Source organism: Bombus terrestris, chromosome 4, assembly GCF_910591885.1.
Source record: "Bombus terrestris chromosome 4, iyBomTerr1.2, whole genome shotgun sequence".
Taxonomy (NCBI): Eukaryota; Metazoa; Arthropoda; class Insecta; order Hymenoptera; family Apidae; genus Bombus; species Bombus terrestris.
Genome location: NC_063272.1, coordinates 8,566,533 through 8,585,517, shown reverse-complemented (window position 1 = coordinate 8,585,517; position 18,985 = coordinate 8,566,533). Strand labels below are relative to the sequence as shown.

Genomic DNA, 18,985 nt, shown 5'->3' with positions numbered 1-18,985 from the left:
ATATATTAAAAAAAATTAACTTCCGAAAATTAATTAATCTTAAAACTTTCTTAGATCAAAATCCATAAGTTGGAAACAGAAAAATATATGATTTTAGGATCAAGAAGTTTCAAGATTAATAAGATGCAGATTTTCATGAACAGAAAAAAAGAACAAGAGCACAAAAAAGAAGAAGAACATGAAACATAAAGTAAAAGGAAAAGAGTCGTCGTATTCTTTTTTTATATAATGCATCGTTCACACTATTATATTATGTACAATTGGCAGACAGAAGTAGCACTTTAAGCAGTTTGGAATTGGTCCAAGGATTTGCTCTTTATTCCTGATGATCGTGTTAACATCGTTTGCCTTCCCTTGACTATATGAGCATCGATAGGCAATATTCACCCGTCTCGTGTACATCTTTATCCTTTTGTTTTATTCAGAAGATATCGACGGCGATCCATCGTCAAAAGGACGTACGGATTATCGATGATCATCTTCGCGAACAATTAATTACACGTGGACCAAAGGTGATCACTCGAGACAAAGAACAAGACCACTGTCAATACTAATCGACGGTGACAGTTAACGTTACAAGAACACGTACGAAAAAAGAAAAAGAAAGAAATAAAAGAAACCATAGATTGCTTGTCGATCGAATTGGCTAGCAACATTCCATGAACATCAGCAAAATAACAATGTACACATGTGTCGATCAGTTTTATTCACTCTAAAAACGCAGCAAAAAATCATCGAGTCAGCAAAAGTTAATACAAAGTGAAATGGAATACGATACAATATAATATCTCTATCGTTACAAAGCAATACAATAAAAGAATATCAAACAACGTTGTCGCCGTACGGTAATTTGCACGCGAACTAAGAGACATTATGGCAAACGTATACTTATAATGTATAACTGTATATAGCTTATACGCTAACATAATTGGTAATTCGCTTGGAATATTATAGTCGAGTAAACTCCCGCGAAACGTTGCCTCGTGTACGCTCGCAACACGTTCGCGCCTTTTTCAATTTGACAGAGGTCTAAAATCTCCTATAGAAAATCGATGGATTTGGTCCACGTTGAGCAAGCATACCACGCGCTCACGGAATTCACGGACAACTTGAACCCATTACGGTGCAAAGTATACGTTATTTATTTTATTTATTTATTTCTTTTAAATCGTTCGTTCATCGTCTAAGCAAAAAGAGAAGTACATAGACAGGTTTCATCGTCATCCCCCGTAGAATCGTCGAGCTTTGGTACGAGTCGTTCGTTCCGGACGAACGGCCGCTAATCAATCTTACGTAAAGCGAGTCGGATCAACAACAACAACAACGCACATTCGCGCAGCAGCAACAATTCATGAGTCTCAACTCTTTCGTTCCTTTCTTTCTTTTCCTATCACGTTCTTTTCTTTTATCACGCTTGTTTCGGATGCGGCGTGGGCGCTGTTGGTTCTGACCGGAAACAGGACAACAAGAAGCCGGTGTACATGGCAAACAGGACTGTGATCGCGATCAGCATATACATGTAGATGTTCAGCTCCGGTTGACGGTACCTGTTCTTGCGCAGCCAATCCAACACGTCTTGTTCTTTGTGTAGATCACCTGGTTAGAGGAAAATTGTTTAGGAAAGTTGCGATTAGAAATTGAAAATATTCATAGTTTCTTCTTGATATAGAAAGAAGAGTTTTACCTCGATAGATACTGGGGAATCTTTTGCGGAAATAAACGATGGCAGGAAGCTTGGTAACGCCCCATTTCCTGGCGTATCTTGGATCAGCCATTTTGACGAATGTAATGTCCAAATTGTCTGTTTCTCCGTCGATGTTCTCCAACTTCTCGTTCACTTCTTCGCTCTCTTTACTATTGTGTTCATCTAGAATAATTAATATGATTTTTTTTTATCTAGAAGTCAAATTGGGAATATTAAGAACATGATCTAATACAAGGATGTTCCTTCTCTACTTACAGAAAAAGACAGTAAGGAACTCGTTTTCGTCTAACAGTTTGTCCAGCATCTTTTTGTTAACTTCTTCGATTTCATTTTTAATTTCGAACACATCCTGAGAAGTTAGCCATTGTAGAATCTTGTCTTCTTGAGTGAGATCGCCATCGTAGATGAGGGGCGTCTTTTTGCGGAAATAAACCAGAGATGGAACGTTCAGAATTCCAAATTTCTCTGCGGCTTCCGTACTAAGAACCTTCACGAAATCAATACCGAATAAGTCCGCTTCACCATCGATTTTCTCCAAAGCTTCCATAATTTCGTCACACTCGGGGCAGTCTTCGTCGTCTGATTAAATTAACCGATTTAAGTGAAACTAGCTTCGTCAAAACTTACCAAATTCTGTGATACTTACAAAAGAAAACAGCTAAGAATGGTGATTCATCGAGAAGTCTTTCCAGCATCCTCTCGTTCACAGATTCAATTTCGTCCGCTAGTTCTCGGTTATCGTCATCGATCAGCCATTCGAGAACTGATTCCTCGTTTTGTAAATCACCTGGTAAATGCAATAGTAAATTCTTAAAGATGCAAACGATTTTGTGTAATTGAACTGATAATGTTGCAAGGAAAATTTTAGAGACCTTCGAACAAAAGAGGATTGCCATTTCTGAAGTAAACTAAGGCAGGGAAGGTTTTGATGGAATACCGTTTGGCCAGCTGAGGATCCTGAATTTTTACTAACTGAATACCAAATACATCGCATTCGTCGTCGATCTTTTCTAATCCTTCCAAAATCTCCTCGCATATATGGCAGTTTACTTTATCTACAACGTAACATTGTAATTTTGTTTTCGTTCTATATGAATATTACATTAATTTTATGTATTATATCGTATATTATTTAAATGATTATAAAAAATACTATAGAACTTACAGAAATAGACCGCGAGATATTGAGTCTCTTCAACAGACGTCTCTAACATTACTCTGGTAATTAATTCTATTCGATCCTCTGTCTTCTGGGTAATCAACCACTGCAGAACCTCTTCTTCTACTTTTAAATCACCTTTACAAACAAATATCTCAAATAATATGATATAATACAAAGAAACGTAGTGTTGTATTAACAAGAAAGTAGCGAACCTTCGAACACATTTGGTATTTGATTTTCGAAATATACCAATACCGGGAATTCCGTGACACCATAATCTTCTGCCACCTTGTAATCCTACAAAAATGTCATAAAAATTTCTCATTTATATCCCGACTGGAGGCCCAAATTTCTAAAATATTTCATATATTTTATGTATATGTATTTCTAATATAAATTCTTCTATATTTTCTATACTAACGAAATATTTTATTTATCCAGAAATAAATTATTCAGACATTTTTATACTCACTTGCGTCTTCACGAACGTGATACCGTGTCTGTCGCAATCATCGTCAATGTTCTCCAATTCTTCGAGAATCCCCATGCATTGCTCGCAGTCTTCGGCATCTAAAGGGAGACTATATCGTTATAAAATTCACGAACAGATCGAAGAGATATCTACTCGAAGTACTGCGATCTATGATGATAAGATGAATCGATCGATTTTACTGATTGGATCATCTAAAAAAGCGTTCTCCGGGCCTTATCTATGGGAGGGAAACTAGCTCTAACGAAAAAATAACAACGATGAACAGATTCGTATGGTTTCAGCTTGCGATCATATACTAAATCTAATAAAACTCGGACAAACAAAATGGTTAGCATGCTGGTCGTCTCTAAATGGTAACTATGGTGGTTTTTGCTTCCTGTTTCTATAATGTTCTCATGCTATCTAATCGTGCAGGTACACCTGTGTGATATTGTGAACGTGTAATAAAATGTAGGGAAAAAATTGGCCTGGTAAAATTGTGACGTTGATAAAAGTTCGTACATACACGTGTACGTTTAAAACGAAAGGCAGTGGTTAGATTATTCGGCGATTAAACGAATAAAAATTTTGTTGCGAATAAAAAATACCGCAGTGGCCATCTGAAAAAATCATGCACTTTAAAAAAGAAATTAGATAAAAATGTACGGTGTTGTATTTCACTGGTAAAATTGTATTTGCAAAAATATGGACAAAAATGTATGTGAATGGTGCTGGAGTTCTGGGTAGTGCACACGGAACATGAATATCTTGGATGAACTATCTGCAACATATTCTAAATTGGTAGAACGGTAAAGAAAAAAGAAATCGGGTCGGCAACTCAATTGTTCTCTTTGTCTGTCTTCACGTGTGTACCATCGAGTTCTTCGGCTGCTTCGTGTTCGACGATCCTGCGCTCCTTGTGGCGGCTCTGCTTCCGCTGATATTTTGCCTGACACAAGTCACAAAGCGTTCTGTTCCCTGCGGCATTAGTAGACAACGTGTACAGCGTATGGACGGACAAGAAGACGAATAAAAAAAAAAGAAAGACAAGCCAAGTAGCAATGGTCGTAACGAAACGTATAATCAAACGAAAGATCAAAAGACAAGGACGACGGACAACTTAGAATAATAAAAACGAAATCTGGTTAATTGTTGCGACATGTTAAACGTAAACCGTAGACGAGTACAAAGTAACAAAAGTTCGCGGTAATGTATGTATGTATATATGTACATAGTATAGTTTCGAGTCGCGTTTCATTTGAGTTGAACGAGAATTTGTTGCTTTGAAATTCTGGGCTGTTGCTACCAGAGCAGGAATTAATATAACGCAGACAAGTTGCTGGCTGCGGTCAGTTGTTATTCTCTTTAGCGAAGAAATATGATCAATAGCGTGGTGTGAAGAGAAAAGGAGAATGGGATAACAGGAAATCCGCTCGATGTGTAGTAGTATACTTGTTGTGGTATTAACACTAGAACTACCTTCGATATTTTATAATAAATATAACACACATAGATAATCACAGATCACAGGAAAAACACGATAAGTGCGTTTATGTTGATTTTTTGATTTTAATATCACATTGTGGCTAAAAAGGAATATTTTAATATAAAGTAGCTGACGATGGGGAGAACCTGTTGGGTCCAGCCAAAGGTGTATATATATATATATATATATATATATGTTAAGACAAATAATATTTTAATAATACGTCAAACGAATTTTTTTGAGTTATGAATAGGATGCAAAAAATACATGTTTAGCTGTAGAATTAAATAAGAACACAATCTCGACAGCATGAGGTTAATTGACAATTAATTAACATTACCATTAAATTGACATTAATTGTGTTGAATTTTAAAACTACTGTCCATTAAAAAGAAAAACAAAGAAGAAAAACAGAAAAATCAACATCAATCCTGTTAAGAGCACTTGCATATTTTTAATAATTGTGAAAATAGAACATCTAGAACTCATTATCATTGGATCAATCATGTTTGGTAGTTCTAGTGTTAATGGTCAAGTTGTAGAGACTAAAGAATTCTACTGAGATGATCCTCGACTTTATCGATTATTATCGATGAAGCAAAATGTGGATACGAATATCTGAATATTTGAATGATAATATTTACAATATTTACAATCAAATATAGAAGAAGAGCGGGGTAGAGTATAAAAGTATAAAAATATTAGAAATATAGTAGAGCCACGCAACAGGCTAGAGATACATTCCTGCTTGGCAGTTGGCCGTAGCTGAAGGACTGTCAGACTTACAGAAGTACACTGCTAACGATTCCGATTCTCTTATCAAATGCAGAAGTTCTTCACCCTCCAAATCCTCGATTACCTCTCCGGATGGATCTTTCTGTGTTAATAACCATTGCAGTATCTGATTTTCGTCGTACAGATCGCCTTTGGCCGAAGATAAAATTTAATTAATTATAGACTTCGGATTCATTTTATTGGCGAACTAATTTAATTTATAATATACCTGCATAAATGACTGGTTCCTTCGAGGACATTTTAAAGAACAATATAGCGGGTAATGCGAAGACGCCATATTGCTTGGCCAGTTGCTTGTCGTCGATCTTCACGAACTTTATTCCTGCGTTGTCTGCTTCGTCATCGATGTGTTCGATTTCCACCAATACCCTGCCACACTGTTTGCAGTCGTTGCTGTCTAAACATACGCGCGCCATCGCGTTCGATATGCTCGCAAGTCTCGTTTTTTTTAATAATAATCGTACCTATTTTGCCGGATTTTTAATTTCTCCATTCTCACACTGTACTAACCCGTAATGTGGGCAACCTTCTAACAATTTTCTATTTTCCAGTAAAAATATCACAAAATCGTTCTGCATCCCCTTTTCTTTGGATATCTTTATGCCGAAATTTATATAAACGTTTCAAATATTAAAGCTTCGAACGTGCTTCTCAATTTATTGGATAACATTTTGGTTGCTCACACGAGGATTGAAATAAAAAGAAATAAAATAGGAACTTTCCAAATAGGTTGAAATTTCTTTTACGATATCAAATTTAAATATCATCGAAGTATCGATTAAAATATTCTCGTCTTCATCTTAACCGAATAAACACTGTAATCCCAATTTTACATACATTCGATCCGATTTATAATTCTTGTTCTAACATTTTATTATTATCATATATGATTTAAAAGATATTCATCGAACTTTCTCCTTAAATTCGATACTCACAGAAAAACACAGCCAAATAATCAGTGGTCTGTCGTATCTTGTGAAACATCTTCTTATTGATTCTTTCGATATGATCGGTGAGCTCCATGTTCTCCGGATTGGTTAGCCAATCGAGAATTTCCTCCTCGTCGTCGATGTCCCCGTCGTAATTAATGTTCTTGCCCTTGCGGAAGTACGTGATACCGGGTGGATTCCGGTAGCCATATTTCTTCGCCATCAATCGATCCTTCATCCTTACGATCTTTATACCGTACTCAGCAGCTTCGTCGTCGATCAACTCGACGTGCCTGAGCACCCTAGGACTCTCTGGATCTTCCTCCTTGTCTACGGGAGCGAGATGTTTCTTTTTTCGTTTCGAGACGACGTAATATCAACCCCTTAACATTCTTATGGGAGAAATTTACGAGCAAACTGGACATGTTTATGCAAATTTATCTTTGCGAATATAATTAAAGAAGTGGAATTTAAATAGAAGTTCGTTTTAAACGCTAAATATCACTACATGCATTTTGTAAATTTTCATATTTACTTTTAAATTGTACGCTAAATGCATGTTTATTCAAATTCGTATTTTTATGAACAGAAATGAGGAAATGAAATTTCAGTAAAGATTTGTCTCATTCTTTAAATACTATGACGTGTATTTACTTTACTGTGAATATTTTGTATATTTTTATGTCGCGCGATTTCTATATATTTTTGCACATTTGAATTACCTATATCTAGATGCATAAACACGCATAATGTACTCATAAGATCTTTAAATTTGAAATGTTATGTGGTCGATAAGAGAAGAGACGATGCGCAGTTGTTATTCGATCATTCAAAAGATGGGTTTAACTTTCGAAACGTGTCAAGTTATGATTTTAATAGAATTTGAGGGATGTGTAATTAAGAAACGAATATAAAAAAATTTTTCTTGTGCTTTACGGTGTTGGACCAATTTTAGATCGTTCGATTGGCCATTTAATTTTACCGACTATACGACAATTCTTACTTACCCCATACAACGATTAAATTCGAAACGAACAATTCGCCTTACGAATTATGTAACTTCCTGCGAACAATCTACGACTTTGCACATTTTCGCAATCTTTTTGATAGAAAAAATATCTTACAGAAAACGACAGCCAAGAATTCTTTCGTTTCGATATATTTGCTCAGGGTGTCACGATCGATCTCTTCGATGCTCTCGTCTGTCTTCTGCTTCACCATCCAATCAAGCACTTCGTTCTCGTCTAGCAGATTACCTAAGTTATCATAAGGTTGCTCGAATGTACTATCGTCTTTTATCGAACTTTTATTCATTATTATCAAACGTAATTAATTAAAAAATTAGTCAAAGAAACTACCAACTCTCAGATTTTTATAGATTTCATTTTATTCAAGACCTGGAATGGCTATTCTCTTCGTTTTTAAATAAATTCTGGAGATTTCTAGATGTTCAAGGAAACTTACCCTTCGTGTACAAGTCGTTACATAGTTCATCGATCGATGTCGGAATTAAAAGAGAATGTTTACTGATAAATCTCAGATCGCTCGCTTTACGATTCAGATATGATAAAGACTCTATGATTCTTTCCTTCATTATTGACGATAATTTTTCAATTTTGATAAACACATTTTAAGTGTTTAGTACATTTTTATCTGGCACTTATTTTTGTGAAGGATGACGTTGAAAATCTTCGATGAGTATTTGATGACCGTGTGGCTTGAGTATCGTGAATTGTGTTCGTCGAGTGCAAGCTTTTAGTTCATCATATACATATATATTCTGACAAGCTTCTAAATAGAAACAAACGGGACAACGTGAGAAACTATTATACAAGTGTCACATATGAAACAGTGTAGTTTCATTTATTCGTTGGACGTTCACGAGACACGATTTTCGATTTTTAATAATCTATCTCTGGAGAAATTACAGGTAAGGGAGGAATTCTACGTCTATCATTAGCAGTAGTAACGGGCAAAGCAAATACAAAAGGATACTAATTGGTACTAGGAAACATATTTATTATCGAGTTTTATTATTGTACATGTTGCTCTTATGCGATTAACGAGGATGCCGTACGGCAGAAAGTGCGCAAAAACGTTTTACGAGCAGTAAAATAATTCCATGCCTTGATAATCACGATCACAGACGCAGCGCGATAATTAAAATAATCAAATAATTCCTCTCTGTTGACTAAATTTCTCGTGTGAAATGGATTAATATATTTGATCTCTGTCAAATTTTTATTTATATATCCTATATATATTTTTTTATTCGTTTCTATTCCTCATACTTTTATCTATGTTCTTAATTTTCGGGTCATAAATTCACTTTGTAAATTATCATTTACTGATTAATTATCGCGCTTGAGGATCGGTGACCGCGATAAAAGTACAGTGTCCACGCGATGTTACTTCTGTATCAACGTAGCTTTTGTACAGATTATTATCGGCATTTTCGATTTGACGTTCGGCGAGAACCACAATGAATACAGAACTCAACAAATAAGACATTCGTATAAATAAATAAATAAATAAATAAGGTGAGCATGTTTTTTTTTCGATTTTTCCTTTTCCTAACTTTCGTTCGGGACCATCGGTGAACCGTTCGAAAGGGGAGAAAAAGAACAAGAATACTCGATGTGTTTCTTTTTTACTCCTTTTTTTCGATTTTTCTTCTACTATCGTTTATTTTATTTTATATCCTTTTTTTGTGATTTTGATATTGTTTAGTGCTGGCTCGTGCGGCCCAGTAAGCGATTAAAGCGATTAGTGATAGCTGGCGTAACAAGAAACGCACGTGTTCCTCGACGTTTTACTGTTGAGGAATATTTCAAAGAAGGTATGTTTATGTCGCAGCCACGATCATGGTAGCACTAAGGATAAGAACAGCATCGTGTATCGATGTACTATTAGGTATATGAAAGCCACAGGTGAAAAACGTGACAAGTTAAACCCTTAAACCTTCTTTTATCGAAGAACGATCGTAAAATTCAATATGTTATCAGTCAATAAAAAATCTCCAGAAATAAACTTATCATGTTTTTCCCGCATGATTTCCATATGTTTTATGATATGATAATAAAATTTATGATACGTATGTACAAACTCGAGATATTGTATCGCGCGTGTATGTGCGAGTGTAAATTATAAGAAAGAAAAGGAACGAGAATGAAAGGAAAATAGGGGATGCGACCCCAAAAAGAAAAAGAAATATCACGAATATTACGTAAATTCGATTGGCAGACTCTAATTGCGTAGGTTCGCGTAGGCGGAGAATCTGAAACGAGATAAGAAGTAAGCTTAATCTCGAGTCTGAAATGAGACTAAAAAAAATCGAATGGTGGATCAAGCAGTCGTTTATTCCAGATCAATATACGATTGTCATGATCATCAAGTTGCTACAAACCTATATCGCTCGCGTTGCACTTGACATAAACATACTCTTAAGAGATCTGCTGATTGATTAAGGAATTATATAGTTAAGAATAATTTATTTTAATCCTGGAATCGAACCACGACGCCTTCAAAAGAGATTATGCGATGAATCTTTATCCATCAACGTGAATCATGAAAGGATTAAATGAAAACTGAACGATAATTGTATTAGCGACAATATTAATCAATAATCGCTTTAGATTCCAGGATTAAAACCAATGAGAGAAGATAATAAACGAAACGAGAAAGTGTTCGTCGCTACAACCTATACCGCGAGATCTAGGTAGAACACTACGAAACGTTCGGCAAGAGCGAACAGCCACATCTTCCATTCGATCGTCGACGATCGTTCGTTCGATCGATCGTTTCGCGACCAAGAAAAAAGAAGTCCTACCCCGTTCTTCCGCGAGCGTTACCGATCAAAAATGCAATGGGACGGCGGTATCGTGTCGTCGCGACGATATAACAATAGAACAATGATACGCAAGACTAATTTATGGCAGGACGATCGAAGTGTATGGCCGATTTCGGCCATTATTTGATTAGAACGCATTCTTTGATTCACGCGCACGCGGGCATCGAGATTTTCTCTGTTCGCGCGAGAAATGCATGTAGATTTCTTATTTATATATGTATATTATATATACACATAAATCCTTCCTTCTTTCTTTTTAAAAATCGACTACTAAAAATCGCCTCGTAGACTGAACAAGTCTTATGTTTCTCGAGAAGCGTGTGCGCTTTGTTGTTAAGTTTTTTTATATGATTTAAGAACGCTTATTATCAAGAATTGAGCGTGACGATGATGTTGTTCGAGTTCGCTGATTTGTATTCGCAGTTCTTTTTACTTTCTTTTTTACGAAAAGTTTAGTTACGAAAAGTTTACACGTGAGTACTTGGGTATATCTTTTTGTGAAAAATATAGGAGGGTGTCTCGGGGGTTACAGATATGTTAAATGAGGGTAAAGGCGCATGATTTTTTCGATGATCGATGCCGGTTTATAGGTACGCGACGAGATTTTAAAATAGTTTGTTCGTGACGATGAGCATAAGGGAGACAGATGGTTACGTCGATGATGATGATACTTCGATATATCGATGACGAATCAAAATGACGATAAACATGTTTCAGGAACAAGTTTGTTCAACGAACGAAACATTCGTTTCTTTTTTACAATCTATATTTCTTCAACCGTATCTTCGTCTCTTCTTCTCTTCTAGTTTCTCTTCTTCCCTTCTTCTCCCTTTTTATCTTCCTTTTCCCTTCGATTCATCGGTTACTGTCTCTTACTCTCTGATCCAATTTCGTCCTTCATCTCCACCTCCTTCTGCTCGTTCTTTAGACTTTCATGATGTACGGAAGTCCGGCCACAACTGCAACAGGCCACAACCCCCGACCCAACTCTCAGTGAGACGTAGAAAAACTGTATCCTCACGATCCTTTCTCATCGCGGCATATTTTTCCCGTACAATTTCGTTTATAGATTACCTAGTTTAGTTACATTCTTCATTACCGCGGTACATTTACTTTTTCTTTTCCTTTTCATTTTTGTTTCTTCAAAGCCGAATATGTATATATACAGTTCGGCGAGACGCGACGTGTAAACAACCCTTATTTATTCCTATTATTACGGATTCAATCAACGATTACAAGGTTCTTGGACAGACACACACAATGTAGTAGGAAGCAGGAAAGGATCTGGCAGATATTTAGACGGAGCTATAATTGTAATTCTCGAATCACTTCGGTAAAATTCAAACGTATCTAACATCTCAAACAAATTTAATCAAAAAATATTTCTCAACGATCCATTTGTAAATTGAACACGTTATAGAATGAACTTTTAGAAAATCCTTCTAGAATCATCCTCTAAAAATTGATTGTAAATTATAGCTCCGTCGCGGTTGAATCGTTTTAATAGTTACGTATATTATATCCGGTGCGCGGACGCTCTAGAACGTTTACAAGATGTTCGATCGAACTTGTGTTAGAAGGCTAGAGACTCTCGCGAAACTGTTATCCCGACGATTCGAGGAATCCGAGGAGCCAGCCCACCGGCTTTCCTAGGCACGTTTCTTGGATCGTCTTGCTTGTCCAGAACTTGCGGCTCGTGATTCTCTTCATGGACCGCGCGACACACCTGTATTCCAGATACGAAGACGTTTCGTCAGCCGGCCCTTTTCTCACTCAACGTTTCTTTCCAGCCCCCGTCTTCATACAGATCGGCTGTCACTTCGTTTTTCTATCATCTAATACCCTCTACTATGTGTTTCCTACGTTGCCAATTAAATCATTGCCCACTCTCCATGTGGACACTGACTTCCTTTAGCTTCGTAGTTTACTCATGATACGAATTACGTACACAGGATGTTCCATGCAACTGGATCAATCTTGCAGTTTTGAGGAATAGAAAGTAGAAAAATGTTCATGGGGTAAAATTAAATAATTTAGGGTGATGCATGACCAGAACCGTCTACTTGTAGGTACAATAATTTACTAGCTGATAACGTTAGTAAACTGACCAGTTGCGGATTATAAACTTGTCTTCTACGATTTCGTAATTTTTTGTCTAATAAGATACAATTTTTTGTAAAATTTTTCTGCGTAGCTTCATTTGCTTCATTATTAACCTTAGTTGTTTTATTAACAAAGTGAAAATATAAAATAGTAAGTGACTTAATATTTTTTACAGTGAACAAAAATTCGCGTGGTATATAAAATAACATGCAGTTCAATTAAAAAAAAAAAATAGGGGTAACTTTGAAGTTCTTGAAACGGTTCTACATTCAGATTGGACATACTTCATCTTGTATCATGAAATGTACCTTTATCTTCTACCTTACTTGGAAAACTAGCTATGCCCAATTACGTGGAACACCCTGTGTTCCTTTTCTTTCTCAAAATAATTCCTCATGGATTATCATCTTTATTAAATCAAAATTTAATCTTCCGTGAAGAACGTTGATTCAATTTGAGTCACTTTGAATCAGATTCTGGATGTGTATAGGCAATGATTTAACTCCGCGATTACCACAGCCAGTTGAGATATTTACCGCTTCCGAAGAATCCCTTCTTAGCCTTGTGGTCGCTCGATTTGCTAACCCCCGATGACACCGTGGCAGTTTTTCTGCTGTCCTTTGCGGTGAGCTTGTTAATCGGCTTCAGGCCGGGCAGCCCCAGCTTTTCGGACCTCTTATGCACTTTGCCCTTGTCCTTGGTCACCGGGCTGACTTTTGTGACTTTGGCGACTTTTGTGCCGTGGGCGACCTTGGCAGGACAGCACTGGTAGGGCTGATAGGAGGGAATCTTGGGTTTCGCGCTTTTACCTCCCATGCCGATGTAGAAACAGCCGTCGCCTGCAGTAAGCAAATATACAACGAGTCAGATACAGAGAGATTGATTCCAGACAAAGATGTGTGGCAAAAAAAGAGAGCAAAAGTTGGTAAGAAAATTGGCTAGCCTACGGCTGATTGATTCGTCTCTTCACGAGTTAATACGGATGGGGTGGGTTGAAAAATTAAAGAAAAAAAGAAGAAGATGTGAAGAGAAAATAAAGAGAGAGAAACAAAGAGATTAGTGACTAGTGCAAAGAGAACGTGTCACTCCAACCCCAATTGCGCAGCAAAAGCCAAACGTGCATATTTCTCACAGACGAAAATATCTCGCGGCGAGTCGACGACTCTTTTATGGCAGCCATTTTAGCGTGAACCAGCCTCCACTTAAATCTTTATCGAATTATAAAAAAGAATAAAATCCTAAATGGGAAGAAAAGATGACTTTTACATACTTTGACATGTTTCTCGTATGATTTTCAAATTATTCGAATGTTAATCATATTGAGTTTATTGAATCGTATCGCCAAATACTTTTTTTAAATAAATTTTAAATTACTCATATAAAGTTTCTATGTCGTTTCCAACTAGTCTATGTATGTTTTTATCCGATTCCTAAGTATTTACACGTGTGAATCGGAGTTTTCTGCTTTTGAAGTTATTGAAATCCCGCGAGCAATGGAATTATTGGCATGCTTCACCGCCGATATTTATCGGTCGTGAGATATTCCGAATGAACCCCTTCCGCGTTATTTTTTTTATTTCCCCGCTCTTTCAAGCGGAGGCCAGTCCGAATCTCTTCGACTCGGTGCTCGCTGCAGACGACAGCTGTCAACTACAACAGGAACCATCGGCTCGCTTTGGAGAAATTTGTTGTTATTTCATTTGTTGGGTTGTAAAAGTGCGATCGAGGTCTTCTGGAGCTACGGTACCATCATTCTAACAATCAACGACAACAACTTTACTTACCTCTATAAAAAAAAAAGAAGAAAATGAAACATAGATAAATAAAATATAAGTTTGATACCAACGAAGAAAGCCGTATCGATAAGTGCATGTAATCTATCTACTAATTACAAATGAATATACGAACGAAACAGCGAGTTACAGTAGTCGTACGATAAGAATTTTCAAAATGGCCATTGTGTTTGGTCACGTAGCTCCATTGACAAAAGGAATGTCACAAGGGTGGCATGCAAATGAGGGAAATTCAAGACTTCTAGACGGTGGAAAGCAGAAAATAAGAGGGAGAAGGAATTCAGGCTGATATAGTTAAGGGAATGAAAGAATTAAAAAAAATATATAAAGAAATAGAAGAATTTTAATTTCCATGCAGGTACGCCCTACGGCCACTGGCTCGACCGCGAACGGCGAGCAGACGGCCACGTTTTCAATTAATTAAATCTTTCATTTTAGATTATTTGTTACGGCTAGCCCGAATCGCTCTAGATTGTAAATATATACATGTATCTCTACGTTCTGTTTTCTGCAGGGATATCATTGTATATGGTACATTATTTGTTTTTTTATTTTGTGATTCTTTATATCGCGCAGCGCAAAGCCCGTCACACTTTGATCTCTCACGTGAAATCCTCTTCGGCCTCCTTGGTTGTCGTCCTACCTTTACCTTTGTCCAAGATATTCTTCAGAGCTTTGTTTAATTTCTTATTTTTCTCTTCATCTTCGTTATCATCATCTTCATCATCGTCGTTATCGTCATCGTCGTCGTCGTCGTCTTCGTCTTCGTCTTCATCATCATCATCATCGTCGTCATCATCATCATCATCGTCGTCATCGTCATCATCATCGTCATCATCATTATCATCATCATTATCATCATCATTATCATCATCATTATCGTCATCATTATCATCATCATCATCATCATTATCATCATCATCACCTGCGTATTAACAGGGCCATCGATAATATTCTGCGCGGCCGGAAATGAGAGCGTGTACCTACGTTGTTTGTGATCGATACGGCCTCTCGGTCCAAGGGATTGCATGCGTTTAACGACTTACAATGAATCACGTTATTTACGTGTGTATTATAACAACGAACACGTACGAATTTGTTATCGATATCGTTTCCGACATGGATGATCGCGACATAACATACATTTAGTGGTAATATACTTCGTGCGAACGAAAGCAACAATCTGCATGTTCGCGTGTATCATTGTGTGCATTCATGGAAGTTCCTTCGATTTTTCTTTTCTTTTTTTCTCACACTGTTTCGTCGTTAACGATCTTTTTTTTAAATTAGAGGTTAATATCGCATCAATCATCAAAAGAAAATAAAATAAAAGATTGATTTTCTCTTGAAAGTGTCTTTACATTTACGTAGCCATGAAAGTGTAAAGCGAATGTTATTATTCAGCTTTCAAAATTTTCTTAGATATTTATTGATCGATTAACGACAAAACAGTTCAATGGAAACGCGGTGAAAGAAAGATCTTGCATCACAAAACGGTTAGATATCGCGTGTTCGTAAGTTTTTAAACAAAAGAGAGCTTGATCAATTCTCATTTCTTCTGAATATTACATATCATATATTATATATTATAATAGTGAATATTACATATTAATAGTAGCTATACGTTCTGTTCCCATATTTTCATCGAAAAAGTTGCGCTCTCGCCGAGACAGATGTCTAAATTGCTGTGGAACGTATGTGTATAAATTGCTGTATGCTGGTTATATGATAGAGGGAGTGGTAATGGAGAATAGTGACGAATAAAATAAATAAATAAACGAGTCATAGAAACAGATACTTAAGATAATCATTAAGATAGAAAAAGAGACAGAGAGTAAAAAGTGGAGGCAAGAGAAAAAGTGGAAGTTCGCATTGTACGGGTGTGGCTTTTAAATGCATTGTGAACGGGTCAGTTGGTCAGAGCGATCTTGCGCGCGCGTTAGAAGCTATATCATGAGTCGACATTTTCAAAAAATCTTTTTCACCGAGCTTTGTGAGATCTTTCTTTTTTCGTTCTTGTTCTTCTCAAAACCGAGCAATCAATTTTTGTTTCATTGTCCATACACCGCCGATCCTCTTCCAATCTTTTAAGCCCTTATCGCTTAAAGAACAACTCATCAATTAAATTTAATTAAACCTCAAATATCTTTATATAATAATTATTAGTTCGTATGTAACGACTAATAATTTTTAATTTTTTATCAATAAATAACTCCTATTTTCACTGATCGAAATAATATCGATCGGTTTAAAAGAAAAAAATCGAAAAAACCATACACTTTAAGCACTTTAAGCGTTATTATTACACGTAGAAAGAAACTGCAAACGTAAATTATCATAGTTGTTCTTTATGAAAACGCGGTTATGGGGATTGTGATTGTGGCAGAGTGATCGGGGTGATCACCACGGCGCGAGTACTGTACTCGTAGCCCGGTGGTATGGTCACGACCGAGATTAACGTCACAAAGAACAGTACACCAGTAATAATAATCATCATCCTAGAAATCTCCTTACTTTTCTGTTCGATTAGCCATTCCAGAACTCTCTCCTCGTTCTTAAGATTACCTACAAAAGGCACACACGCATATCAGGATCAACTCAGTCACTTGCTGTACCGAGATTTCATTTGTTCGGTTGCAGGGGGTTAAAATAGTTTTGAAGGGGTCGCCAGGTTTTTGGTCGCGGGGTACCTTGTGGGATGGATAGTGTTAGTTGTTCTTCCTTTTACTTTTTGTAATTAAACGTGATCTTTATCGAAAGTGTTTGTATCATTGCAAATATTACTTTAAAAATTGCTTGAGTACCAAAATGAAATTCCTTATTATTTTTTCTATTTTTAATTTTATTTTTAAGTGATGATAACGAATATTCTAATTTAATTAATAATTAAGGATAGCTATTTGAGGCAAAAGATGTACAAATTTTAGAAAATATCATTATATTATCTATCTTTTTCTGATATTCAAGTGTTTGGTAATTTGTTTCAAATGAAAACAATATTTACTGTGCGATGAATCAATTTCCTTAGAATTGATTTACCGGGTTTTCATGATCTAGTTTCTCAACCTTAGCTACGAATAAAATCTGAAACTGACTTTTCATCATATGATCCAATTACAATTGATCGAAATTTTCTTGAGAGTTCAATGAAAGAACAACAATGCAGATCAAAAAGGAATGTCTACGAGGAATGTAAAGCAGAAATTTCGTCGTGTCTTTGTTTCAACGATATTAACAAACAAAAAGAAATATAAAAAATAACCACTAAAAAAAGGGAAAGAAAAAAACAAAGACGATCGAACTAAGGGAGTGCGGGTCTTAATCGCGATTGAACAAGCCAAGGATTAAGCAATCGAGACTTACCGTCGTACATGATGGGCACCCCAGTTTCGTAATAAACGAGCGCCGGGAACGAGAAGACGCCAATTTCGGCAGCTAATTTCGCGTCGTTCGACTTAACAAATTGTATACCGTGCTTGTCAGTGTCATCATCGATGGTCTCTAGTTCTGCGAGTATTTCCGGGCACATTTCGCATTTATCATCGTCTGTTTAAAAAAAAAATATCTTATTTTCTAAAAGATACTTTACTTTAGGAAATGTAACTTCTTAGATTACTGTTATCTACAATCTGTTAATTTTATTTAATTAACCATCAACTAGTATTGTTGGGTCATAAGCAAACACAACAATTTGAATGGTAATTCTTAATTTTAGAATGTCATGAATTATAGCTTTATTTGGCCTTTTATATTTTATAATATATAGATATAAATGCTGTTATTAACAAATACGAAAACTTATTCACGTTATTAATAAATTTGAATATAAAACATAGAAAACTAAATAAAACTAAATGCGAATTATTTTAGTAAATAAAAAGTATGGAATGAAAATAAATAATTCTAATGAAAGTACGGTTTCCTAACTTGACGATATCAATTGGAATTTAAAAGATTTATAGAGAAAGATCTGTTGAAGATGTATAGAATATAAAAGTATTCATTATAACAGACTTACAAAAGAATACAGCGAGATGTTCAACGTCGTTGATCAGCACCTGTAGCGTCTTTCGATCGACGTTCTCGATCACATCCGGTGCCTGACTTCGAAGTTCCAATATCCACTCTAAAATCGCTTCTTCGTGCATCATATCACCTGAATAAACCTGACGGAATTTGTGTCTGTAGAACGCCAATGCTGGTAGACCAGGAAGATCGTATTCCTTTTCGATTCCATCATCTGAGATCTTTACAAAGTCGATATCCTTTTCTTCGCATTCGTCGTCGATATTCTCGAGCTCTTGGAGGATCTTCTGGCTCTTCTTGTCTCCTTCCTTATCTGGAATGGAAAACATTAGTGTAGACAAGATATTTTTTATTTTGGTCGTTCAGAAGCTATATCGATCAACTCCATAAATTAAAGAATGGAGAAAAATGATCTAAATATTTTTAAACATTTGTCTTGAATCATTTATTAAGTATTTCCGTGATTATTTGTGCCATCTGATTACGATCAATGAACATATAAAAATTAATTTCTAATCACACTAATAATCACATGCATAGGTAATAAATTTGACATAAAAAGTGGAATTGTTCAATTTGAATTCCGAGAAATTATTTAATAATCTTCTGGTTTGCCGATTACTAAATATAATATTAAATATTATATTTATTAATTCTCAAAAAG

The 18,985-nt window shown here is 36.0% G+C and overlaps 1 protein-coding gene and 1 long non-coding RNA gene across 6 annotated transcripts in view; one reads left to right on the top strand and one right to left on the bottom strand.

Moving 5' to 3' along the window:
* Positions 1 to 205: 205 nt before the first annotated feature.
* Positions 206 to 18,985, bottom strand: part of LOC100648128 — a 44,830-nt gene continuing 26,050 nt past the window's right edge. For 2 of the 5 annotated variants that reach the window (XM_020862912.2, XM_048405323.1), the window contains 15 exons: positions 18,314 to 18,634; positions 17,659 to 17,841; positions 7,674 to 7,805; positions 6,556 to 6,879; positions 5,829 to 6,017; positions 5,612 to 5,749; positions 4,213 to 4,317; positions 3,340 to 3,437; positions 3,080 to 3,164; positions 2,871 to 3,002; positions 2,578 to 2,760; positions 2,352 to 2,492; positions 1,961 to 2,284; positions 1,685 to 1,867; positions 206 to 1,596 (listed from right to left, as the gene is read on the bottom strand). In XM_020862912.2, the coding sequence (XP_020718571.2) occupies positions 1,409 to 1,596; positions 1,685 to 1,867; positions 1,961 to 2,284; positions 2,352 to 2,492; positions 2,578 to 2,760; positions 2,871 to 3,002; positions 3,080 to 3,164; positions 3,340 to 3,437; positions 4,213 to 4,317; positions 5,612 to 5,749; positions 5,829 to 6,017; positions 6,556 to 6,879; positions 7,674 to 7,805; positions 17,659 to 17,841; positions 18,314 to 18,634 (2,726 nt within the window). In that variant the 3' untranslated portion in view covers positions 206 to 1,408. Of the gene's footprint in view, positions 1,597 to 1,684; positions 1,868 to 1,960; positions 2,285 to 2,351; positions 2,493 to 2,577; positions 2,761 to 2,870; positions 3,003 to 3,079; positions 3,165 to 3,339; positions 3,438 to 4,212; positions 4,318 to 5,569; positions 5,750 to 5,828; positions 6,018 to 6,555; positions 6,880 to 7,673; positions 7,806 to 17,658; positions 17,842 to 18,313; positions 18,635 to 18,985 lie in introns of all 5 variants that reach the window. The other 3 variants (XM_048405325.1, XM_048405326.1, XM_048405324.1) reach the window with 2 other exon arrangements.
* LOC125384986 overlaps positions 8,296 to 18,985 on the top strand; it is a 35,298-nt gene continuing 24,608 nt past the window's right edge. Inside the window, exon 1 of the long non-coding RNA XR_007223891.1 lies at positions 8,296 to 8,479. This is a non-coding gene — a long non-coding RNA (uncharacterized LOC125384986). The remainder of the gene's footprint in view (positions 8,480 to 18,985) is intronic.